We start from the raw sequence: 25,662 nt of genomic DNA, 5'->3' as shown, positions 1-25,662 counted from the left end.
CTTTGAGTCATCCCTGCCTTAGAAGATCTGAAACTACTCAACACATTGATCACGGCATCGAATGGAAATAAAGGCAATTAAAATAATTAATTTTAAAGCATAGGAAACATGTCTTTCACATACATCACATAATAAGGAAGGAGAAGTAAAACCATGCAATTAATATGAATAAGTGGGTAAAGGATTGAATAAATCACTCAAATTAAGCACAAAATATATCATAAAATATGGGTTTATCAGAGCGATCGAAGTTGTTCCCGAATATCAGGATCCAATTCGATTAGAGGTCTTGTAGAAACTGGACTTGAGATGACTGGAACAGGTATTGGCACTTTGGTCCCCTGGATGATTTTATCCAAAATAGAAGTCAAGTTATCCAATGTAGCACTTGATGGAGTGGTAGGGATGATTGACGTGCTTGGTTTTGGTCCGGGAGGAGTTTAAAGTTGTGCCAAGTCTGAAGGTGTTGGTTGCAATTCTGGTGGAGTTTCTGAGACCTTAGATTTGGAGGAGTCTGAGTTGGTAGTGTCAACAGCTTTGGAAGCAGAATTGGAATCAAGGACTATTAAATTCTTTTCAGAAAAAATAATCTGATTGTCCGGAGAGATCAATTCAATTCTTTGAGTTTCTGCTGGGGAGTGTTGCTAAGGATTGGTTGTTGGATCTACTATTTGTGTTGTATGAGAAGAAAGTGGAAAAGTGGCTGGAATTACTCTGGGTCCTGAAAATTGAATCGAGTCTTGGGATGTTGACTCTTCTTGACCGTGTTGCTGTGGGAAAATTATTGAGTTAGGCTCTTTAATAGAAGTGACTGAGTGAGTGACATGAGCAGGCTAGAATAAAAGGTACACATTTATAAGTTTAAATTTTACGTTTAAATAAACAAAGTTTGTAGTTACAATCGTGTTACCTGAGTCCTGATCAATCGGGGTCCAGAATCAGAATCATCTATATCTTCTGAATGGGAAGATGCAGTAGGAGTGTCCTTGATGGCTGGTTCGATTTCTTCAAAACTTTCAGTCGATGAAAGTAGTATCAACTGACAAGAAATCCAGAGTTAAGTATGACTTAAAAGATAAAAGTTGAAATATGTCTTAAATAAAAAGAAGAATTATAAAGTTACCTTTTGAGAAGTTTTAGTAGGAGTTTTTCTGCTTTTCGCTGGTGGTGGTCGAGCAGTTTCAGATTTCCTTTTGTGAGTTCTCTTTGGAGAACTCTAAGCAACAGGGGTGGTTTGGATTGCAGTTTGTTGAATGTCTTCTAAGGTAAGAGTGTACCTAGCATAATAGGCAGCCCACCATTCAACACATGATTTGGTAATGTAAGAACTGCGTTCATATTCTATGAAATTGAAACGTTCCCTGCGCTGTTGATTCATGGCGAGGCAAGAGTCAAAGTCTTCTTGAGTGGTTAGAAGGAAGTGACAGAAAGGAGTATCGTTTCGAGGCTGAGGTTTGGGAATGGCTTGTGAGAATCCCAATTGTCTGGTAGATAGGTGAGGAGCATACAGAGTTATCTTGAATTTTTCTTTTTTCTGTAAAGATAATCCTGTGGGATTGCCTGAACTGCTAATAAATGTGCCCAACATCGTTTGGGAAGTTCACTCCCTTCATTTGAGTGTGGAAAAAGTAAACAATCTAACCAGGCAGGGCCTCGGTTGCGACGTAAGAAAGGAGTAAAATTCAGCTGTTCATTTTCAAAATTTTTACAAGAATGAAAAAGGGCGAAAACAGCCCAAAACCTATCCTCATCCGATTGTGCATTCGGGAAATTGGGTTTGTATGCAGCCAATCGAAACCCTTCAATATACTATTTGTCAGTTTGACTACTTTCGGGTTTGGTCATAAAATTTTTAAAGATGGCATTGAGCCATAATTGAAGAAGCCATAGAGGGCCTCCTGCATTTATCAATTTGTTTTCTCGTAGGTTAGTAACAAATTGGCCAAGTTCCTCGAAGATGTGCCCTAAGAGAAGCTTAGCCAGATTGAAAGTTTTGCCTTCATGGATAAGTATGGCCAAAGAGAGGTAAAGTTTTGACATTTGGACACTACGAGAGCAAAATAGGATTGCATTTAACCAGTAGAATAAGAAAGCTACATGTTCATTGTCAGTGATTTTAGTACCTTCTCTACCCATGTTATAGGCGATGAATTCACTGTAAGGACTGTTCAGAACGATGTTGTATTGACGTTCAGGTTGCATTTCAGAAGTATAATCTGGTAAATTGAAAGGGAGTCCAGTAATTGCGGCCACATCGAGAAGAGACATTCCAATCATTCCACAAGGAAGGTGGAAATTATTGGTGGTTCTGTTCCAGAAGCATGTAACAGCCCCAATCATCCAAGAATGTGTAGTCAAAGAGAAATGAGAGAGTCTCAGCAGTTCATGAATCTCTAAAGCTCCCCAACTGGCACTTTTGGTGGGTTCAAGATGTCGGTACCAGGCTGTAAAGTCATATCCTCGTGGGATGATTTTTGGGTTGTTCTTGAACGTCTTTTGGTTGATAAAATGGGAAATGTTGAAAGATTGGTTTATCAGCAAATCTTCTCCTTCAGCACTGGGGAAAGAAAGAGACTTCTTGTTCACCTTTTCCAGAGATTCAATTGGTCCGAGGAAGCAATGTGTGTCAGTTCCGATTGTGAAAGGAATTAAAATCCTATTGTCACTGGATTGAATGTGAGGGTCGTTAATGATTTCATCATCAATCTGATTGAGAATGCGAAGAGCTGGTGGAGGTGGTGGTATTGATGCATGGCCTTTGCCTTTGTCAGAAGGAGTGATTTGTGAAGAAGAGCCAGCCATTCTTAGATTGGGAAGTTTTGTGAAGAAATTCGAGGTTGTAAAGAAAGTCTAGGGAATGATGGAATGTAGGAAAATTGAATGGAGGTAAGAATGGTGTTTTTAAAGTGTTGTTGTAGCCGTTGCTGTAGAGAAGATGCAAAAAGAGGTAACTTCTTGAGGAAGATGGAATGGTGAAGAGAGAGCGCGTGACTCTTGCGAGACGTGTCGAGTGGGCTAGTGATAATGGAAGTTTTTAATGACAATTATTATTAATGTGAAAACTGATGTTTTTGGATTAAGTGCTTTGCTTTTCGATAATGATATTAAAGGAAACCACATTAATCCAAGGGGCAATTTGTTGATCGAAAATTGATTTTCGATTTGAAAGAAATTGAATTGAAAGATATTGAATATAGGCTTTCGAGGAAATGTGTTTAGGAGGCTAAGCTTGGGAGTTGCTGACACAGAAGTTGTTTCCGAGTTGCTTTGTCGAAATCGAAGAAGTTAAATCGATGAGGAGATTCAATTTGAAGGAAGACTTTCGAAGATTTAGTCGAGTGGTCAAAGAAGTGAGAAGGTTAGTGGATAATTAATCACATGGGAGTGGATAATTAATCACATTGGGAATATCTATAATCATGTAGCGGGAACAGTTACCAAAGGCGGTTGTGTTTCAAAATTGTAATTTATTTTAATTATAATTAATTGTAATTAATGTAATTTTAATTGACCGTTATGTAAGGGTAGCTTATAAATACTAGGGATTTTCAGTGAAAAGAGGTTGGAACTTTTACTCAGAAAAACACTCTAAGCACTCTCACATCCCAGCGTATTCCTGAGTTTGCGATCGAGTTTCTTTTTTCTGTAGAGTTCCTTTTTCTGTAGGGTTCCTTCCACCTTCTTCTTATTCTTTTTAATTTCAATCCTTTTTGTATTCTTCATATTTTATTTAATCTTATTCATTAAGTGTTATTCATATTTCTTTATTTTTTCTGTTGAATTTAGTTTTCAGTATTTTATCATTACCATTTTACATGAAGAAGTCCTTTATTTTAAAAGAAAATAACTTATTGTTTTTAATTTCTTTAAATTGTTTACAAAACGTTAATTTCTGAATTTTATTTATTAATTTATGAATTTACTGTATTTTAATCCTTTAAATTTAGTCTAATCGAAGACACTTTGATTCACTTATAAAAAACTAGTACTTGCACAGAGGAATTGTTTACACCTTCGATTTGTTAAAAATCGACAAAACACATCTTGTTACATCTTTTTATTTAAATTTATCTTACTGAAAATATCGACCTACAAATTGATAATTTTTCAAAGTATATTCACAAATTATAATAAAAAAAATATAATTTTATGGTTTGAAATTTTGTATTATTTTTTTATTGTACAATATTACAATCAATTAGTTTTCTTAGCAATTGATTTGACCAAGTAATATTTGAAATAGATCTAATATATCATTTTCGCTATATCAATCAATTTTGTTAAAAATCAATGGATGGTTTTTTCTATTAAATCGATTAATACTAACTTTTAGTTGAGTTATTTGACACATATATTATTACTTAACAATCGATTGGTTTCTAATTAAATCGATTGAATTAACGATAAATACAATTTTTTTTCTTGTTTATTCATCGAACGGATCAAAACAATAAANATGATAAATATTTTAATTTTTACGTGGATATTTCTTAGACTCTTAATATAACAAGCAGTCAAGCACACCGTCCTCTTTAGTTTTTCCTGGAGACACGTATTAAGTCCAAAGGCAAGTCAATTCAAGAACGTTCAAGAATTACATATGGTTCTAAAGTCTAAAGCTCTTATCTATTAATTTTTTATTATAAAATGATTCCACTCTCTATTGGGATCAATAATTGGAGTAGTTGTAATAGTGGAACTTGATCATAATTCATAAAGAAGGCCTCGTGAACATTTTACTTTTTTGGTGAATCTTTTGCAAAACAACACCAACAACAATGGAAGAAGAGGTTGTTTTGTTAGACGCATGGGCAAGCATGTTTGGTATGAGGGTGAGGATTGCACTGGCTGAAAAAGGTGTCAGTTATGAGTACAAAGAAGAGTATCTAATTAAGGGTAAAAGCCCTTTTCTTCTTCAGGTGAATCCAATACATAAGCAGGTTCCAGTTCTGATCCATAAGGGTAGACCGATTTGTGAATCTGCAATTATAGTTCAGTACATCGATGAGGTTTGGAATGACAAAAATCCAATCATGCCCTCTGACCCTTATGAGAAAGCTCAAGCTAGATTCTGGGTTGATTTCATTGACAAAAAGGTGACTTCTTTTACCTTTGTTTTGATGCATATAGTTAATAGTTTCTATTATTTTGTTTCCTAAATTTGGATAATTATTTATGTATGGAGTGTAAAAAGTTGTAAAATATTTTTACATTCAAAGTACATACAAATTGAATTCTCAAGCCGATCTTTGATGTTCTAGGATATATTATCTTGTGATTTGTTTGCAGATTCAATGACGAGAGATTTAATAGTTTTTATTCCTCTTAATTTTTAGTTCTCATCATTTTGTGGTTGAGAAATTGTATAGTTAGCAATTTTTTTTCCAACATGTAAAAGTCATTTATGTCTATTTATTTAATGATAAAAGTTTTTAAAATACTCATTAATTTTTATATTCTTCTTTAATTTTTTTTAATACTATTACATAATGATATGATGCGAAATATGTGATCTTTTAAGTACAGGAATTATGGAAGAGTATATGAATGACTACTTTTGTGCTTAATAGAATCAACAATTCTAGTGTTTTGATGAGTTATATAAATTTAGTAATATCAATTACCATTTGTGATCCCAGATCTATGAGACTTGGAGAAAAATGTGGCTCTCAGAAGGAGAAGAGCATGAGACATGGAAGAAGGAATTAATTTCTATTTTCAAGCAACTTGAGGAGATATTGGGAGACAAAGCATTTTATGGGGGTGACACTTTTGGGTTCCTTGATATTGGTCTAATTCCATTTTACAGTTGGTTTTATGCCTTTGAGACTTATGGCAACTTCAAAATGGAAGCAGAGTGTCCTAAATTAATAGCTTGGGCCAAAAGGTGTATGCAAAGAGACACTGTTTCCAAGACACTTCCTGATCAGAAGAAAGTGTATGATCATGTTCTGGCTATGAGAAAAGCACTTGAAAAATAAAGTGTGTTTTCCGGTGATGGAAAAATATATGGCATTGATGATAGGTACTATGTAGTTGAGTCCTATGTTGAGGCTGAGAATAACCATGGATGTTGTTGTTATATATGCTTATATAAGTTTATGATGAATAAAATGTGTGTTGATGTATACTATCTGGCTTTGGAATGTTTCATTTGGTTTAGCAATAAATTATTAAAAATGTTAAGCGTTATCAGAATTTATTATTTTTTATTATTATTTAATTATTAATTTAAATTTTTAGTTTAATTTATTTAGTTTAGTAATCTAATAATATATTTTATTTCATATTTTTAAATATTAATAATTAATTAATAATTAAAAATAATAAATTTTAATATTTTTTTAACATTTCTCATAAATTATATATGATTTCAATGAATTCACCTGAAATAAAATAAATGAATATCCATATTACCAAATTATTATAAACTAATTCTGGTTATGCATTGTCTTTTTCTTTAATATATAAATGGTAGAAGGATACGAATATGATATTTTATGGTAAAATCTAATCACTATCCCCAATTTAGTTGAAAGAATTTAAAAATAGAACACTTATGAAAATGAATTTTCTTAATTTTTTATTTTGATTTAAAGTTTGATTATTCTGTTGGTTCTTATAATTTTGCGAAATTTTCAATTAGGTTCCTATATATATATATTTTTTTAATTGGATTTTTGCACTAAATTTTTTTTTTCAATTTGATCTTTTTTTATAGTAATTGGCTTAATTATATAAGAACCCAACTAAAAAAAATTGATGCAATGACTCAATTAAAAGAAAAAAAATTATCGGAATCTAATTAAAAATTTTACGAAATTATAAAAACTAACAGAATAATTAAAACTAAAATTATTGGTGATAAATTACACTTTACCTTTTCAAATAAAAAAAATTTAGGAAGATTCATTCCCAAACACTTACTGAATCGTTATGGTTCACTAAGTTTTATAACTATCATTATAGCAAATGAAAATTGTTGAAAGCTCTAATGATTTAATGTGAGAAGAGACTAAAATAATACCCATAAAATTATCAAGATTTAGTAACAAGCAGGAAGAAAATAAAACTAGAGATGGAACCTTGATCGAATAGGCATGCTTTCTGTTGTTTGTGTTGACCAAAAGAGGACTAAAAGAGGAGGTACAAACATGTATTTTCAGTTATGATTACTATTGGATTCTTGATGCATTATTAATTTATATTTACTAGAGATTAGTTCCGTAACTCAGTATTTTATTTGTAAATGGTTCCATAGGTAACTTTCAAGACTACAATAAAAAATTTGGCTCAAAAAAATATGTAAATAGAGTCTAATGCGTAATTGTTATTGTTCTTGTAAGTTCCAGAAACTAAAAGAACTTGGTCTAGTTCGAACACTCTAATATAGAGCTCTTCTTCTCTCAACAGGAGAGTACTCTAAGAGCATCGATTTTTTTTTTAATAGGAAGTTTTTTTAACCTATAAAACCTCACAAACTGTATATCACAAAATTCTCATATACCATCTAAACCATCAAAGCTATCATGAGACTTGAAATATACAACGATCAAGAGATTAGCAACCTACAAAATGAACAATATAAAAGAAAAAATCATCAAGCTTAACAACACTACTAGAAAACTAGTTATTACAGACAGATTTACAGACAGATTTAGTCCTTATTACAGACGGATTTTTGGTTACCGACGAAATTACCGATGGATTTTGTCCTTCTGTAAAAGCCCCGTCGGAAATTATTTACCGACGGATTTTTTTTCCGTCGAAAAATTACAGACGGATTTTTACCAGTTACTGACGGATTTTCCCTTTGTAATTTCTCCATCCATTTCACGAAACCGACGAACTTTTCGACGAATTTTCCGTCTGTAATTTGAACTTTGGAAAATCATCTCACACTTTGATTACAGACAGAAAATCTGTCTGTAAATCCGTCAGTAAGGTAAAAATTTTTTTTTTCTAATTACAAAATAAACTTATTTTCATACAAAATAAATATAAATTTAATACAAATTTTTATCTAATTTGTATTCGAATATTTATAATATTTCAAAAAATAAACAAATTCATTGTATTATCAAACTAAAATAAAAGTACTATAAACAAGCAAGTCAATATAATTCCTAGTATATCATCAACATGCTGCTTCTTGTAAAACATTCTGGGTGGCATTAAAACGGCAAAGAATGATTGGATGAGAAAAGTTAAACCCCTAAACCAAGTATCTACAGCAACGAATCAGCAGATATCTATATTCTTTCTTTTTCTGCCACTCACACAGGCCCAGTCATCCATTTTTGACACTTCTATGCCTTCTAAGAATAGTAAATATTTCTGTAATAAGTTCTGGACCTGCATAAGGAACAAAGGAGATGAATTTAGGAGGAGAATGTGATTCGAAGCAGTTCCACCAACAAGAATCTGCATTTGGCAGCAAAGAGATAGCTGTATTCCGAATAAAGAAAATCGATAATGAGAATTAATTGAACATTTAAACTACATGTTCACTTAAGATTCCAGAGAGACCAATAATTGCTCCCGGCTTTGCAGAAAAGATAATTTGATCAGCAAGATTTAACAGAGGATTTAAAAGTATGTTTGCGATGACCACATCATATTTATCCTTGTGAGTGACTCTGTCTATCTCGAAAGCATTTTCTCATTCGACAACTCTAGATGGCCAGTCATCCCTGCAAGATGAAGAAGTTTGGCTTGCAATCAAGTGCAGTTGCAGCTTGTCTGGTATGATATTATTCAGAGTAGCATTTTCAGATGCTGATGCAATTGCTTGTGAATCTATATCGACTCCAATGGCAAAGGCAGCACCAAACTGCAAAAGGTCTATTATTGGTGAATATGAAACTGCAGAAGGTCTAGAATTGCTTTCCTGAACTCTCATTTGATTAATTTCTCAACTGATTCTATTACATCAATAACATGCTCTTTCATACTAACTTAATAATTAAACCCCAAACCCTATATAAGGCCCAATAAGTACAGAACATGTCATATCAAAATGTCTCTAAAAATTTATATCTGTCATATGTTCTGTCAATTAACCAAAAAAAGACAGTTAAAATATGTGAATATGATAGAGACGGTTATAATATTTAGCTTTCCACATAGATGTTCAAGGAAACAAAGTAAGAATGAAAATGAACTCTACTGTACACCAAAGACATTCTCGCACTGACAGTTTTCCATAATATTAATAAGTGATCATTCCCCGAATAAGAATGCTAAGTAAAGAACGCAGTAAATTTAATAGCTATTAAATAGAAACCAAACAATTAGCAGTTAGCTATTAAACAGAAACCAAGAAGCAAACTGACCTGAGCTCCTTTCATCCAGTCATCCTCCTCAATAATTTTAACTTCATATCTTGGTATCTCTTTCAAACCAATAGAATCAGCAGCCTGTGAAATGCTCATATTTATATCCTCACCTTCAAGAAAAATGGAACTAACACAAATCTGCAGAGTTTTAGAAGTGTTTGAAACAGTTCACATAAAATGAGTGCCTTGATCAGATTAGAACTGCAGAGTACCTCTCGTTGGTTTTCACCCTCTGATATTGTCGGATTCCTGAAGAACCAAGAGAGAAAAAAAAAAAGAAGCAAAGATCATATTCACATTCATACCAAACCCACTGAAAAGTAAGAACGGAAAAGAGATAAAAGAAACAGTAGTGCCATCACTAAATAAAAGAAACAGTAGTGCCCACTTTGCTTAGGCATGGACCCTGCATAATCAAATTTCAAGGGAAGTTGAGTAACTTAATTGAAAAGAGAAGCTTCTATTCTAAATTACTAATCAATATTAAGCTGCATCAAATATATAAAATTATATGTGAATAACAAGGAGGTAATGTTTATTTTAGTCCTTTGACTAAGTAGGAATAACTCCATTTAGGCAGACACTTAATCAAAGCTACCACACACATTGAAATATCTATTATTGTCAAAACAGATTTGAATGTAATGCAGTAATGCTGCATCTCAATGAACTAAGCAATAGGCAAAGTGCGACACTGGTTTTGAAAGATAAAGAGCCTAAAATCAATGAAACAACAACCTATGCATTAAAAGATAAGAAGCATACTTGTTGAGCTAGCTCCCTGGTAGGAGAGAGCACGAGGAAAAGAGAACATTGTAAATTAGAGACTTGGGCAAGGAAAACCATTTGATGAGAAAAACTGCAGCCAAAAATAGAATTCAATAAGCCATTGATTTGCAGCAATAAATACATATAGCGAGGCTTTAATCTTAGCAAGTAACCTCAAACAAGCAAGTAACTCTAACAAACAAGTAACCTCAAACAAGAAAAGTTTATACCTTCCTTCTCGTCAATTTTTGTTCAGTCAACTGTCAAACAAGAACACATTCAAATAATTAGAATAAAGCAACAAAATTTGGAGAGAAGAATGTTAGAGAGAAGAAAACTTAAAATTATCCTTAAAATTAAGTAGCTTCATGAGTACTATATTTATCATACAAGCAACAACTAATTAACTATTTGTGTTCACGGTTAAAGACTAGATTCATTCGCTTAATTAATTTAGAAAATATATATTATGATCTCAATTTATTAAAAAGGTTATGTTAGAACTTACAGCAGACAGAGAAGGAGTGAAATCAAGTGAACAAGTATGATTAATTAATAACTTAACAAGCCCTGCAATCAAGTGAACACTAAACCTATACTAGCTAGGAATATAGTAATATAGTATCATGAATAAATGAATTACTGGCCGCATGAAATTGTAGATATTGATTTCAAATTCAAATATTGCTTTCTTATTATTGTTGATGAGAGATAATAAAAATAAATGGATAAACATACATTGCGTGCTTGAACCTTGAAAAACATTTAAATTTGATCAATGGGTTGGTTTGCTTTTATTTTCGGGAAGATTCAGAGAAATATATAACACAGCAGAGACGTAATAATTTCTTACTTCCATTTTAGAAACCTAGCTTAGTCATGAAATTATATTAAGTCTCTTACTTTGAAGCAGTTAATAATCCTTTATATAGTCAAAATTGAATTTAAAAGCAAGAAGGAGAGTAAGTACCTTGTTCATATAATAACATGGTGCAATAAACTTGGATCTGACTCTTGGGTTCCCTTCATTAGCTCTGGCAAAGACCCATGGGCCGCTAGAATCCATCTTGAATGGCAGAGGCTTGGCTCTGTCTCTCCTGCCTGTAACCTGTAACACCCCTTTTCCTCAAACATTCTCCTTGTCTTGCAATCCAATTTCAAACTTCAAATAAGTAAATAAAGAAACAAATAAATAAGAAACATGGAACCCAAATCTATAAAGAGCAACTAGCGTATTAATAGCAAAACACTATGTACCTATTAAGAGCAAAACAGCATCTTAAGGTGGTTGCTGTTGAACTCTGACTATCTGCAAGGAAGCAACTGGCATAGGTGAGGACACCAGCGAATGTTTGGCAAAGCCACAAGGCCCAGAGCCTACCCCTCATTCCAAACCTCTTTGAAACTGCATCAGATATGAACCCTCCACCGGGCCTGGAGAAAAGATTCGCCAATCCGAAACTGGCAGCAATGATCCCAACAGTGTGCAGCTTGAGATTGAATCTGTCACAGAAGTACTCAGCTATGATGTTATCAATAGTCAACTCCACACCAAAGCAGTATCCATAAGTGAAGTACAGACAACAGTATTCAATTTCTGAATAAAAAATTAATCTTTACAACAGCAAAAAAAAATATAAATAAATATAGCATAATGCCAACAAAAAAAGTGTCAAAAAGAGATTATAAAGCATTACTTACAGTATTTTAGCTTAGCTTAGCTTAGCTTCCTTTTAATTGCAGTAGGGAACAAGCAATAATCAAAATTAAACAAAGGGGAAGGAGAGAATGAAAAGGATGGGAGCATAGAGAGCATACATGTTCGTTCTTTGTTCATCAAAACAAACATGTCGTTCTCAACCACCTTTGCTACTCCCAATCAGCTATAGCAATTCTCTGCTTCTGTCCTCCAGAAAGTTGGGTGCCACCTTCTCCAACCTGTGTTAGAAATAAACTATCAGGCTTTAAATTTGAATGCGTATTTTCTGATATCAAAGTGTTTTAGATCTACACTTTACTAAAAAACACAATAAAATGAGGTTAGGAGATTAGGTCACTTTGCATCTAAAATTAATTGGCCAATTCTCTGGTGCATTTAACTTTCATGCTGAAATTTGTCATTTTAATATATCAATTTGGAAAAAAGCTGTCATTTTAATGGAAGAGTCTTCTCCTAATCTCATTTGCGAGGAAGTTATTCTTTCACATGGAGAGGGATAATCTTGGATGATCACAAACCCAAGTAGCTAGTAATAAAATCAAACTATGATGTAATTCACTAAAACCTATCATGACAACATCAAAACCTTTCCCTCACTGGATATGGCTGGATGCATGAATCAAGTAAAGTTAAGTGATTAGCAGCATCATCCATCAACCCCAAAATAAATCAAAAATCAAATCGGAAAATAAAAAAGTTGAAAAAAAGAAAAAAAGCGTATCATCGTAAAAGAAAATATACTCCATCAAGCAAACAATACAAGAAATTAATATGAATAAAAAATAAAAAACAGGCAAAACTACAGATCAAGCACCTTTGAGAATTAAAGGAAGCAAAGATTAAATCACAAAATCGGAAATGAAATCACAAAATCAAAAACAACGAAGGCGAGGAGCAGAGATTAAATCACAAAATCACAAACCGGCGAGGAGCAGAGAATCAGAAACAATGGATGGCGAGGAGGGGAGGAACCCTTCGCGACGGCACGCCACGAGCTCAACTCAGAACTTCGTGCGACGGCGAGACGAGGAGGAACGATGCGAAGAGGGCCGAGTAGAGCTTCTCCAGATGACGAGGGCACCCACGGTCTGTCCCCGCCGGCGGCGACACCACCTTCTACCGGAGGAGAAGAGTTCGAGGGATGAGGGCTACTGGAAACGTTCGAGGGATGAGTGTGAATAGAGTGTGAATGGGTGGTGATAAAATTAGGGTTACCTCGATATTTCCGACCGAAAATTTAAATTACAGACAGATTTTCCGTCTGTAATAATTTAATAAAACGCAGCGTTTTGTTTATTTATTTACAGACGGATTTTCCGTTTGTAACCATTTTTCACGGAAAAAAAATTAATTTTTTCGACGGAATTATCGACGGATTCCCTTTTCCGTTTGTAATTTATGCTAATTTATTTTTTTATTTTCCGACAAAAAATCCCTCTGAAATTCCCTCTGTATTTCCGTAGGATAAAATCCGTCGAAAATATCCGTCTGTAATAACTAGTTTTCTAGTAGTGCAAGCCGGAAGAGCTAGGATATTAGAAGGATTGTTTGAATTTGGTGGAAAAGATAATAAGTGATAAAGAGATAAGCTTTAAAACATGTAGCAATATTTTATTGGAAATGTAAAAAAATTTACAAAGAATTGTAGTTACTGATATTGGGATAAAAAAAGATACTATTTAGCTTCAAAGATAAGAAGAGAGGGCTTCAGAGTATCCAAAATGGTCTTTGGAATATTAGAAAAAATCTAGTCAACATAGATTATGGATGGAGGAAGAATCAGTTTTGAATTTGATCATGACTTTATGGAGTTCTAGATTCAAGTTCATGGCATTCATGGCGTTCTTAGGAGATCATTTCTAAAGATCAGAGATGGCATCAATAGTACCAAAGGTTTGCCTATTGATTTCTGGTTAGAGAGAGAAAGGAGCTTCCACCATTATGGATTCTCTTTAAGTATGAAAGGCTGCCGGATAGCTACTATTTTAATTGTGGAATAATTGGACATGTGAAGAAAACATGCAAGAATCTAATAGCCATGGCATGCTGGGATCCAATCAAGAAGTACTCACCAGGACTAGGAGTAAGCCAAGTTCGACCAATTTCAACCATAGGAAGAGGAAGTTTAAAACAACATAGATGGAGAAAAGAAGAGGAAGATTAGGCGCGTGAAGAACAAAGTCTTGGACGAGAGAGTGGTGAAGAACAAAGTACTGAAGAAAGCAAGATTAGGGCTAAACAAATTCTGCAACATGAATTCAGGAAAGAAACTATACGGAAAAACCTAATTAGAAGAGAAGAAGAAATGACTGAAGTAGGGGAGCAGGTGAGAGAAGTACAAAAAATCCTTGATTTTCAAGGATATGAGGATGTGTAGCATGATCTAAGAGCAGCCTACAAGTTTAAAAGTCTTATTAGGGAGACAAGAGAGAGGAATAATAAATGAGATTTCACCAAACAAGCCCAAAAAGAAAAAAAGGAGATAGAAAATCAGGAATTGAGTAAATACGGGCCAAAAAAGGATGTTGGACCTAATATTTTGGCAGATCAACTATAAATTTGGAAGGAAAAAGAAGACGGTCACAGAATAGATGGTGAGTGATGAGTCCATATTTGATGAGATATTTTGACTTGATTTGAGTAGATTTCATCACTTAAACTTACACTTAATCACTAAAATTGTAAGACCTAGAAATTTTGGAAAATCTCATTATGAGTCAATTTCAAATTATTCATTCATTAAGGATTTTAATTTTCGAAATTATTTTATTAAGGCTAGTTAAATCCAGTGTTAATAATTAAATTTGGAATTTTATCTAATTTTATAATTATTGAATTTGAATATTATATTAAAAATAATTTGTGAAATTGATGAACAAATAGTATTTTTATACATCATTATTGTTGGATTAAAATTTATTTCTAATTACTATATTATCCCTATTTTATTTGAAATTACAAAATTATCCTCAAATGTTTTACCTAAACCCTAATTCCCAAATTGGAAAAAATCCTAACACTGAAACCTGAACCCGGTCACTGCCACCGTCGCCGCCGTTGCTAACAGAGGAGAGAGGAGATCTGAGAGAGAAGGAGAGTGCCGCGAGAGACCTGCCGCGCCACCCAGGACCGTCGTCGCGTCGCGTTGCCGTTTGCACCAGCGCCGAGGAGACCACGCGGGGAGGAGAGACGCGCGTAAGGAGCCGCCACCTCTGTTCGTCGACGCTGTTCAGGGAAGAAGGAAGAGCCGCGCGAGAGTCAGTGGAGGAGGGAGCCTCTGCTGTGTCGCCACCGCGCCGTTGCCGCGCTTGGTTGCTGCTGTTGAAGCCACTTGGGAAGATGCTGCTACTAGGGTTGTTGTCGTCTAGCCACGCGTTGTCGCCGCTGGAGGAGTTTCGTGCATCACTGCCGCCATCGTCGCTGGTGTGGTCGGAGCCACCGTCGCTGGTGTGGTCGGAGCCGTCGCCGCTGGAGAGAGAGAGAGAGACCAGTCGGTTCTGCTTCTGGTTTCTAAATTTGACAAGAACTCCACTGCTGCTGCTGGAGTCTCTGTTGATATTGCCCTGCCTCCGTTTTGAACTGTTAGAACCGCTACTGTTTGGGTAAGCTTTACCCTGTCTCCGATTCTCCCTTGTTCTATAAATTAGTTTCTGCCTAGAAGCTTGTTGCTGACACTATTTCTATTGAATAAAATGGTTATAGTAAGTGACATTGCCGCTTCCATTGCTGGAGGTAGTTGCTGGCTCTGTTTGGAGATTGTTGTTGCAACTAGTATTCATTTTGAGACTGTTTTATCTGTTACTGGAATCTCTGTTAGCTTGTCCTGTGCTACTGAGTCACCACCGAAGCTGAGAACAGGTGTTGGGAACTACTAATGGAGCAGGCTGAGTCACGACGATTCTGGCTGCCAAGGGCCGTTCTGTGACTGTCAAAACCACCACTGAAGCTTCTGTCCTTTGGTTCAGTCAGTATTCTTTAGTTACAGTAAGTATCTCTGTCTTGAAACCTTCCCCGTTCATATCCCGTTATGTATTTTAAGGTTTTCGCATTATTAATGTGTTTAGGATTAAGTTAACGGGGCCACATGTTGCGAGTAAGGGTTGTTTCTGCTGCTGCAAAATTGAGCGAAGCAGTGATTCAAGCTGCCGGTGAATTCGGGTTGAGACGAAAAGAAATCTGTGAGGCGTTTGGGCTATGGTTTTGCGTTTTGAGGTAGGTTTTGATGATTGGATTTCTGCCGGTAAAGAAATTCACAAATAAGTTCTCGTTGCTAGTATAGTTTCTGAACCAACAGAGAATCCTTTCGTACAAAAGTTTTGGTTGTCACTAAAGCAAACCCAATAAAAATAAATAACCGAAGTATTCAAACCTCGGGTCGTCTCTCAAGAAATTGTAGGGAAGTATGATTTGTTATTGGTTATGAAAAATTGTATATTTTTGGGTTTTTGAAATAGGGAACAAGTAATTTAAATGGCAAGAAAAATAAATTAATAATTAAGAAAACTCTTGGCAAGGTATGAGAACTGGAAATCCTATCCTAGTTATACTTATCAGGTGTGATGAGAATTGTTATTGCTCCCACTTAGTTAACCCTTACTAAATAAAGGAAAGTCAAGTAGACTAATTAACTTGATTCCTCAAGTCCTAGTCAACTCCTATAGAAAGACTAGCTTTAGAGGGATCCAAATCAATCAGCAATCCCAATTTCCAATCAACTGCTGAGTTTGATAACTCAAGTGTCACCAATCACTCAACCAAAGCCAAAAGGGGAAAAATCTAAATTATTTATATCATAAATAGAAGAAAGCAATCATAAATCTGAAATACCTCAAATTGCATTAAATAGAATATTCAAATCTAACATGAAGACTTCATAAGCCAATTTGACAACATAAGTAATTAACAAGTAAAAGCATTAGAGTAAATAAAAGTAGAAGAGAAACATAAATTAAAGGAACATTGAACCTGGAATGAAGAAGAAATAGCCTAAAACTAATAGGAATCCTAAATCCTAAATCCTAAGAGAGAGGAGAGAGCCCCTCTCTCTAGAAACTACATCTAAAACCTAAAATTGTAAATTATGAATGTTGTATGAAGTGTGTCTATTGATTCTCCCATTCTCTGGCTTCTATTCTGTGTTTCTGGGCTTGGATTTGGACCGAAAAAGGGCCCAGAAATCGCTGGGGGCGACCTCTATAATTTTCTGCATGTGACGTCCGTAACGCGTGCGCGTGGGTCGCGCGTGCGCGTCATTTGGAGTTTTTCCTTGCCACGTGTACACGTCAGTCACGCGTATGCGTCGGTCGTGCTTTTTGCTTGGCACGCGTTTGCGTCGTCCATGCGTGCGCGTCGCTGCCATTTCTTCAAAAACTCCATTTTGTGCGTTCCTTCCATTTTTGCATGTTTCCTTTCTGTCCTCGAAGCCATTCCTGCCCTATAAAGTCTGGAAATACTTAACACACAGATCACGGCATCGAATGGTAATAAAGGATAATTAAAATTAATATTTTTAAAGTATAGTAAACATGTTTTCATATATATCATAAAATAAGGAAGGAATAGTAAAACCATGCAATTCATATGAATAAGTGGGTGAAGAAATGATAAAAACACTCAATTGAGCACAAGATGAATCATAAAATAGGGGTTTATCAACCTCCCCACACTTAAACAATAGCATGTCCTCATTCTTAATTCAAGAGAAAAGAATGAAGGTAGAATGGTGGAATCCTATGCAATGCAATCTATTCTAAATGCAAGCTACCTAAATGAATCATGCAATTCTAATTACTATTCACTTATATATATAAAGCTTACATGTGGTTAAATTGATTCATATTTTCAAGGAATCATATATGTACAACTAAGGCCAAACCATATTAAAACACATTCACAATTGAGTTGAGTTAGAAGATTTCACAAACTTGCAAGATAATTAATAATTAAACATGGATATATGGAAATGAGCTATTGAACCCTCACTAGATTTGTGTTTACTCTCTAATCACTCAGTGTTTGGGGTTAATCACTCTATTCTTTTCTAGTCATGCTTTCTAAAACTTTGTTCTTCATCTAACCAATCAACAAATATTTAATGTACACATACAAACATCATGAGATCTTTTTCAAGGTTATAATGGGGTTAAGGTAAAGGTAAAGGTATATATATATATAAGGCTAAGTGAGCTAATAATTAAATCCTTGATTAGTCTAAGATCTCACCTAACATATACATACTTTATATAATTTTGAAATTTTGCCTAGCTACCCAATTTTTCCACTTTTGTATCACATACTCATGCACCAATTTTATTTTTGATTTTATCCTATGTGCATTGATTTTTTTACTAAACTCAATACTGGGGTAATTTTGTCCCCTTATTTATTTATTCAATTAAAAGGGATTTTTTTGAAACATAAACACAACATATCAATGCACATGGTATTTTAATTATTTTGGTTTCACATGAGCATGCTCCCAAATTTCAAATGATTTATAGAGTTAATACCTTTTTCTTATCATCCCATGTTCTCACAAATTTTTTCACACTTAGTTGATACACAATCTCTATCTTAAGCTAACCAAGGATTTAACTTGGAATTTTTAATTTTTTTTCTGCTTAAGGCTAGTGATGTGATTATAGAACAGAATAAATGGGTATTAAATGGATCAAGGGGGCTAACAAAGGTGACGTAAAAGGTAGGCTTATTTGGGATAAGTGAGCAAAAATTCAAATAATGGTCTCAATCACATGCAAGTATGTAAATACATTCTATATTGGACATATAGACTGAAACAAAGTAAAGATTGCAAGCATAGAAAAGAATGGTGAAACACACAGGAATGAGAATTATGGTTAAATGTAACCATGCAATTAAACTCAAAAACTCATGGGTTGTGTGTTCTTTGACTCAAAAACCATATATCAGTTATGTATATCATGCAAGTAGAAATCAAGAGTTTCCATTCAACTCAATGTGAATCTTTGAATGGCTTTTATAGAAATAAGTATTTTCCTTGAAAAATGTTGTCAATTTACCAACATTTATTGCTATATATATATAGTGTGTGGATTGTTGTGATTCTGAGAAGCTAAAGTTTCTAGTTTACTCTTTATTTTCGATTAAACCAAATTATCATATGCTAAAAGGGTAAACTAAACTAATTAATCCATATTTTCTATATCACAACTAATAAGATAAAGTGCAAATTAAACTAAATGTCTAAGGTATATATAAACCAAAGTGCAAAATGCAGAAATAAAGTAAAAATACAGCAAAAGAAAAATGTGCAAGTACTGAAAGACAAATAAGATAAGATAAAAAAAAATACAAAAAATAAACAAAATAGGATAAAGAGAGTCTGAAAATGGTTCACCAAAAAGATTCGCCAGAGATGGCGACCTCCCCACACTTAAATAATAGCATCGTCCTCGATGCTCAATCAAGCTGGGTGTGAAGAAGTGTCATCTCCGGAAGGATGTGTTGCTGGTGTCTCGGTGGTGGCCTGAGGGTCTGCTGTCTGTATGAGTGTCGGAGGATCTGCCTGCTGAAGTGGAGGCTCTGTCTGTAGAGGGACCTTTGGATCTGCTGGCTGTATCTGATGGGGCTCCTCATGATGTGGCGCAGCCTGCTCAGCCTCTGCACGTGCCTCCTCCTCATGATCATCCGCCTCCGATGGTGTGTCAGGCTCGGAGGGGATGTCAGGGTTGCCTAACCAGATCAGCAGCTTCAGATGCTCATAACGCCGCTTGTCGCGGCACTCCATCCGATCTAGGCACTGAAATAGGCAGTGTACGAGGTCGTAGATAGGCTCGGAAGAAGGTGAGGGTGCTGTGGTGGTAGCTGGGGCAGTAGATGCTGAAGGGGCAGCAGAAGATGTGGCTGCCTCAGCGGAGGCAGTGAGAAAGGGTGGCCTGTAGCCCAAAGCCTGGAACTTCCTGCTGTGTGGGATAATCTTCTTGCAGTCTGCGGCGGTTGGCTTCTCATCTACAAGCTCCCAGGGCACCTCAGCTCGGCGGCCCAGCTGAGTGATCAAATATGGGAAAGGCATAGTGCCTCTGATATGGACCCTGGCCTTGTAGTATCGGATAAAGCGGAAAAGATATAGGTCCTTGCCCTCAATCACACACCAAATGAGGGTAATCATGGCAGCTGGAACCTCAGTCTCATGAGTGCTCGGCATCATGTAATTGCTCAGAATCTGCTGTCATCGCCGAGTCTCATCATTCAAATAGATAATCTTTATTCCCTTTGGGGTCACTGTTGACTTGACCATGACCCATGTGACAGTAGGATCAAGAGCTATAGTGTGCTTTACGATGTCCCAGTCAAATATCATGAATCTTATATCTTCTTTAGCCTTCTGGTAACCATCTGGCTGATCTGATTTAGGCTGGAGGTTGAGGATTTCTTCAATTGCTTCCTCAGTAACCGGAATCTGCTTCCCTCTGAGCTGCACTACATCCAGGGTTGTTTTGAAGTAGTTGCAGTAGAATTCTCTGACCCAAGATGCATTGACCTCAGTCAATTTCCTCTCCAGAAAGAACCAGCCTCTCTATTTTATCTGATCTGTAGTGTACTGTTGTAGCTCAGCTGGAATTTTGAGGGTCTTTTCCAGGTATAGGTTCCTTGAAGTTGCAAATATCGGATACTTCATTTTACAGTATCGGTTTGCAAACCTGACTGGGTCTATGGCGGGCAGTAGCTAATCAGCCTTTTCCTGTGGGATAAAATTTTTTTCCCGCCAGGAATCATCATGGAGGATATCTAAGATAGTGATGGAGGATTCTCCTCTTTTCCTTTTGCCTGTGGTTGCTTTGCCCTTTCCTTTGCTTTTGGGGTCAGACATCCTGAAAAGTAGAAGTTTCAGGATACAGTTTAAGAAACTAAAGGAGGAAAACAAGTAAGTAAATAGTATGTGAGCAATATAAGCATAGAGGGGCAAAAGAGAAATAAAAGAGAAATATAAGCATGGAGTGAGTTAAATATATGTAAAATTTTGGATTGTATGTCAGTTAAAAGTAGGAGAATAAAAATCGCAATCCAAAATCTATGATATGCAGAAATCTTGATTATCAGGAACATCAATAAGTTCTCGTTGCTAGTATAGTTTCTAAACCAACAGAGAATCCTTTCATACAAAAGTTTTGGTTGTCACTAAAGCAAAACCAATAAAAATAAATAACCGAAGTATTCAAACCTCGGGTCGTCTCTCAAGGAATTGCAGGGAAGTATGATTTATTATTGGTTATGGAAAATTGTATATTTTTGGATTTTTGAAATAGGGAACAAGTAATTTAAATGGCAAGAAAAATAAATTAATAATTAAGAAACTCTTGGCAAGGTATGAGAACTGGAAATCCTATCCTAGTTATCCTTATCAGGTGTGATGAGAATTGTTATTGCTCCCACTTAGTTAACCCTTACTAAATAAAAGAAAGTCAAGTGGACTAATTAACTTGATTCCTCAAGTCCTAGTCAACTCCTATGGAAAGACTAGCTTTAGAGGGATCCAAATCAATCAGCAATCCCAATTTCCAATCAACTGCTGAGTTTGATAACTCAAGTGTCACCAATCACTCAACCAAAGCCAAAAGGAAAAAAATCTAAATTATTTATATCATAAATAGAAGAAAGCAATCATAAATCTGAAATACCTCAAATTGCATTAAATAGAATATTCAAATCTAACATGAAGAGTTCATAAGTCAATTTGGCAACATAAGTAATTAACAAGTAAAAGCATTAGAGTAAATAAAAGTAGAAGAGAAACATAAATTAAAGGAACATTGAACCTGGAATGAAGAAGAAATAGCCTAAAACTAATAGGAATCCTAAATCCTAAATCCTAAGAGAGAGGAGAGAGCCTCTCTCTCTAGAAACTACATCTAAAACCTAAAATTGTAAATTATGAATGTTGTATGAAGTGTGTCTATTGATTCCCCCATTCTCTAGCTTCTATTATGTGTTTCTGGGCTTGGATTTGGACCGAAAAAAGGCCCAGAAATCGCTGGGGGCGACTTCTATAATTTTTTGCACGTGGCGTTCGTCACGCGTGCGCGTCATTTGGAGTTTTTCCTTGTCATTTGTACGCGTCAGTCACGCATATTTGCTTGGCGCGCGTTTGCGTCGTCCATGCGTGCGCGTCGCTGCCATTTCTTCAAAAACTCCGTTTTGTGCGTTCCTTCCATTTTTGCATGTTTCCTTTCTGTCCTCTAAGCCATTCCTGCCCTATAAAGCCTGGAAATACTTAACACACAGATCACAGCATCGAATGGTAATAAAGGATAATTAAAATTAATATTTTTAAAGCATAGGAAACATGTTTTCACATATATCATAAAGTAAAGAAGGAATAGTAAAACCATGCAATTCATATGAATAAGTGGGTGAAGTATTGATAAAAACACTCAATTGAGCGCAAGATGAATCATAAAATAGGGGTTTATCAGTTTTTCGAGAAAGTCATTTTTATTTTGAAATTGTTATAAATGGATATTGTTGTGAGAATTATATACTCTTTAGTGATTGTATAAGTCTTATGTATTGCCTAACTGGCTTGGATGAATATGATTATATGTTTGATTGGATTATTGTTAGTTTTGATAAATGGTTGTTGTTGAGCTATTTCTTTAAAGTTTTGGAAATGAGTTTAATCGGTTGATAATGACTTAATTTAGAAACGGTTTCCTTGAGATATGAAAATGAGATGATTGTTGGATTTAGCTTGCTTTTGAACTGATTTTGGGTTTCGGACAGTTCAAAAGGATTGTGAAATGGTTTGGTTGGGACCCGAACCGGGTGGCAAAGTCCAAGTTTTAGGGGAGGTGCTACCAAAATTTCTATAAAAATCTTAGACTTTGTTTGAAAAGTTATTTAGAAAGGTTTGGATTTGAGAAAGTGTATTATTTGATTTATTGAGGAAATAGTCATGTTTTCGAGTTTAATTTTTTTAAGTAAACTATATGTCTTGAGTTCGATTTATTTAGAAAAGAATGATTTTACCATTTTGAATCACTGAAAGAAAGTATTATGTTCTAATATTGATCTTTATTATCAAAAGGACTTAGGCCTTTAATTAGGCTTAAGGATTTCGTTCAGAGAAACTTTTAATGTTTTTAATGGAAATTGGACTTTTGACTGAATAACTGTGTTTGTGATATTTTGGAAGGAGTCAGGAAATTGGTTTTAAGAAGGAACCTGAAAGTGGTTTTGATTTAGATGGATTGGATCCGTTTTATGTGAATTGGCTTTGGATTAGGTTGGGACTTGTGACCTTATACGATTCGGTTTTATAATAAATTATGTTTCTATTTACTTAAGCCAAAAATCTATGATTTTAAGAGTTTTGACGAATACCTTAAGAAATTGAGATAGGTTGTCCTTCCCTAAAGACTTGAGACTTTGTCGAGGGACTTTTGTTATAAAATTCCGTTGTTGGATGGATGATTTTGAATATTTCAAAATAAATCCTTGATTTGTCAAAATTTTGAAAGTTTTGGAAAGAGGATGTCGAGGGTGGCTTTGTTTTTAAAAAGGGAACTTACTTTGAGTAAAAGTGGCTTGTGAGCCTGAGATGATTTGAGGAAGGGAAACTTTAAAGCCAAGGCTGAAAAGAATTGAAATTTGATTTCAAAGTAAAGTGAATTGAGAAAAAGTGATTTATGACTTAAATGATAATTTTATGAATTTGATGATGTTGGATGTGGAAGTGCTATTTTGTTATGAGCCGGAATGGCTGTGTATGATAATAAATTATGGCTGATTGCGGAATATGTTATTAGCCGGATGGCTGACTGTGAATCATGAATTTAAGCCGGATGGCTGAGATAAATGTTGATTTATGGCTGAGAATAAATGCATATATGCTGAGTTATTGATGTTGTGATTGTTGCACTTCCAATTATCTGAGATACGAGTTTTCCTGGGTAGAAGCAGTGGCTAGCCACCACGTGCTCCAGGTTGAGACTCGATACTCTGCTGACCCTATATCGTAAGTGTGGGCAGACACTGTGAAAGTTCCAGATGAGCTCGCCCCCGTGAATATACACCAATGATGGTGTTGGATGTGAATTATGATTATGATTGTGAATAACTCGAGTTGGGGATGCACGACAGAGGGACAGTCCAATGGTTAGCTACCAGGACTTGTCGGGTTGGCTTTATAACCGACAGATGATATCATTAGCCACTAGGGCAGGCATTCATCATATGCATCTATGTGACATTGTGTGGACGTGCATATTGTACTTGGTTTGCCTTTGTGATTACTTGTGATTAAATGCTAATTGTCCTACTTGCAGTAACTGTTTGTTTATGCCTGAACTTTCCTATTTGTGTTTGCGATTGAGACTCTGTTGGACTGTGGTGATTGGTTGTTGTTTAGGCCTAGAGCCGTGGTTGATCATGAGGTGGGCCGAAGGCCATGTCTGGTTGATGTTTATGGTTTGGAAAAGTATGAAAAGCTAATTTAGTTCAGCATAGATAAACCTTTTGAAAGGCTTTTGAATTTTCAAGGATTGAATAGTTTCCTCTTTCAGAAAAGATTTCAGATTTTTTTCTTGATAGTAAACCCTTGCTTTTGAAAAGATGCATAAGGCGGTTATTAATCACTGTAACGATTTTATCTCGCGTATCCTGTTATAGTAATTCTGCAACCCTGTAATGAGAACCCTTTCGATGATGATGTTCTCACTCCCCTACAGGTCTTTCCTTTTCAGGTTACGGACGATGAAGTTCAGAAGAACTTATTCTTTTCTGTTAGACGATATTTCTGTATTGTTTTAGTATTTATGTTTCCCTCGCCTTTAGCTTTGCATGTTTTGTAAGAGGGATAGGATGTTGATATGAGATGCTTGTAAATTAATATGTATATATATATATATATATATATGTATTTCCTATGAGTATTGTAACTTTTACTGTAAGTATGAATGTATGTTTTTGAAAAATTCGGTTTAAGTTTTAAACAGGCTCATATTTTAGTAATAAATAGTATAAGAGTCGTCGTAATATCCGAGCTATCAGAGTGGCGCAGCCAGAAGTGTGACTTTTGATAGTTAGGGTGTTACAAAAATAGCATATTTTGTGTTTTATCCCTAATTTGGACCTAAATGTGAAAACATGTATTTTTGTGCTTAATTTGAGCAAATTGATTCCACTTTTATTCCATTCGATGCCGTGATATGTTTGTGAGTGATTTCAGGTTAATTAGGCATGAATGGCTAGGCAAAAGTGGAAGGAAGCATACAAGAAGGAAGAACACATGAAGAAAACAAAGGAGAAGCACACACTGACGTGTGCATGCGCACAACCACCTGTGCGTATGCACAGGAGGCGAATCGGCTGGTGTGCATGCGCACAACTCTCTGTGCGTACGCAGACATCTATGTGTATGCACAGGTCCCTGCACGTGGATTCATTAATGAAACATGTGCTCCGCGATTGTTGGGGGCTTTTGGTCCAATTTTGGATGGCTTGATGCTGAATGGGAGTGCTATATGAAGGGAAAATGACTACATATGGGAGAGAGCTCTCTTAGATTGTTTTGCAACGTAATTAGGAGTAGGAGTAGTGTAGTGTAGATAAAATTCTCCCCTAGGGTTTTGTTAATTTCCATTGTAGCATCTTATATCAAGCTTTGATTTTGGATTTTTGCTTCTTTGATTGTAAGTACTCTCAATTCCTCTTTAATTACATTATCTTCACTTTCATTTTCCCTTGGTTCAAGTACTTTGTTAATATTTGCAATTTTAAGTTCTTGAAGCTTTGATTGATGAATTTCATGCTTTATGCTTTATATATGCTTGATTGCTTGTTTATAGTTGGTTTTGT

At 35.2% G+C, this 25,662-nt stretch overlaps 2 protein-coding genes and 1 long non-coding RNA gene across 25 annotated transcripts; 2 read left to right on the top strand and 1 right to left on the bottom strand.

Annotated features, from left to right (window-relative positions):
* On the top strand, nucleotides 4,612–6,186 carry LOC107612971 (glutathione S-transferase 3). The gene is made up of 2 exons (XM_016314776.2): nucleotides 4,612–5,096; nucleotides 5,640–6,186. The coding sequence occupies exons 1-2, from the start codon at nucleotides 4,779–4,781 to the stop codon at nucleotides 5,979–5,981; spliced, it is 660 nt and encodes a 219-aa protein (XP_016170262.1). The 5' UTR covers nucleotides 4,612–4,778; the 3' UTR covers nucleotides 5,982–6,186.
* Nucleotides 8,061–12,289, bottom strand: LOC107612972. 23 transcript variants are annotated; one of them, XR_002352512.1, is made up of 10 exons: nucleotides 11,925–12,275; nucleotides 11,808–11,836; nucleotides 11,502–11,609; nucleotides 11,364–11,415; nucleotides 11,077–11,268; nucleotides 10,337–10,366; nucleotides 10,104–10,197; nucleotides 9,336–9,587; nucleotides 8,504–8,833; nucleotides 8,061–8,355 (listed from the first exon to the last, which is right to left on the bottom strand). XR_002352512.1 is itself a non-coding variant. In XM_021109474.1 (8 exons), the coding sequence occupies exons 4-8, from the start codon at nucleotides 10,150–10,152 to the stop codon at nucleotides 8,663–8,665; spliced, it is 405 nt and encodes a 134-aa protein (XP_020965133.1). In that variant the 5' UTR covers nucleotides 10,153–10,197; nucleotides 10,337–10,368; nucleotides 10,747–10,748; nucleotides 11,077–11,144; the 3' UTR covers nucleotides 8,414–8,662. The 23 variants fall into 23 exon arrangements, 1 of the variants encoding a protein (XP_020965133.1); XR_002352507.1 differs by having other exon boundaries at nucleotides 11,488–11,609; nucleotides 11,925–12,274; XR_002352502.1 differs by lacking the exon at nucleotides 11,808–11,836 and adding an exon at nucleotides 9,727–9,744 and having other exon boundaries at nucleotides 9,336–9,476; nucleotides 9,551–9,587; nucleotides 11,364–11,609; nucleotides 11,925–12,273.
* LOC110265530 lies at nucleotides 15,970–24,689 on the top strand. The gene is made up of 3 exons (XR_002351675.1): nucleotides 15,970–16,030; nucleotides 19,931–19,936; nucleotides 24,534–24,689. It is a non-coding gene; the product is annotated as an uncharacterized LOC110265530 (long non-coding RNA).

The sequence above is a fragment of the Arachis ipaensis genome, chromosome B08 (assembly GCF_000816755.2).
Source record: "Arachis ipaensis cultivar K30076 chromosome B08, Araip1.1, whole genome shotgun sequence".
Lineage (NCBI taxonomy): Eukaryota > Viridiplantae > Streptophyta > Magnoliopsida > Fabales > Fabaceae > Arachis > Arachis ipaensis.
Note: the sequence above shows the minus strand (reverse complement) of the source record. Positions and strands in the feature narration are given on the sequence as shown.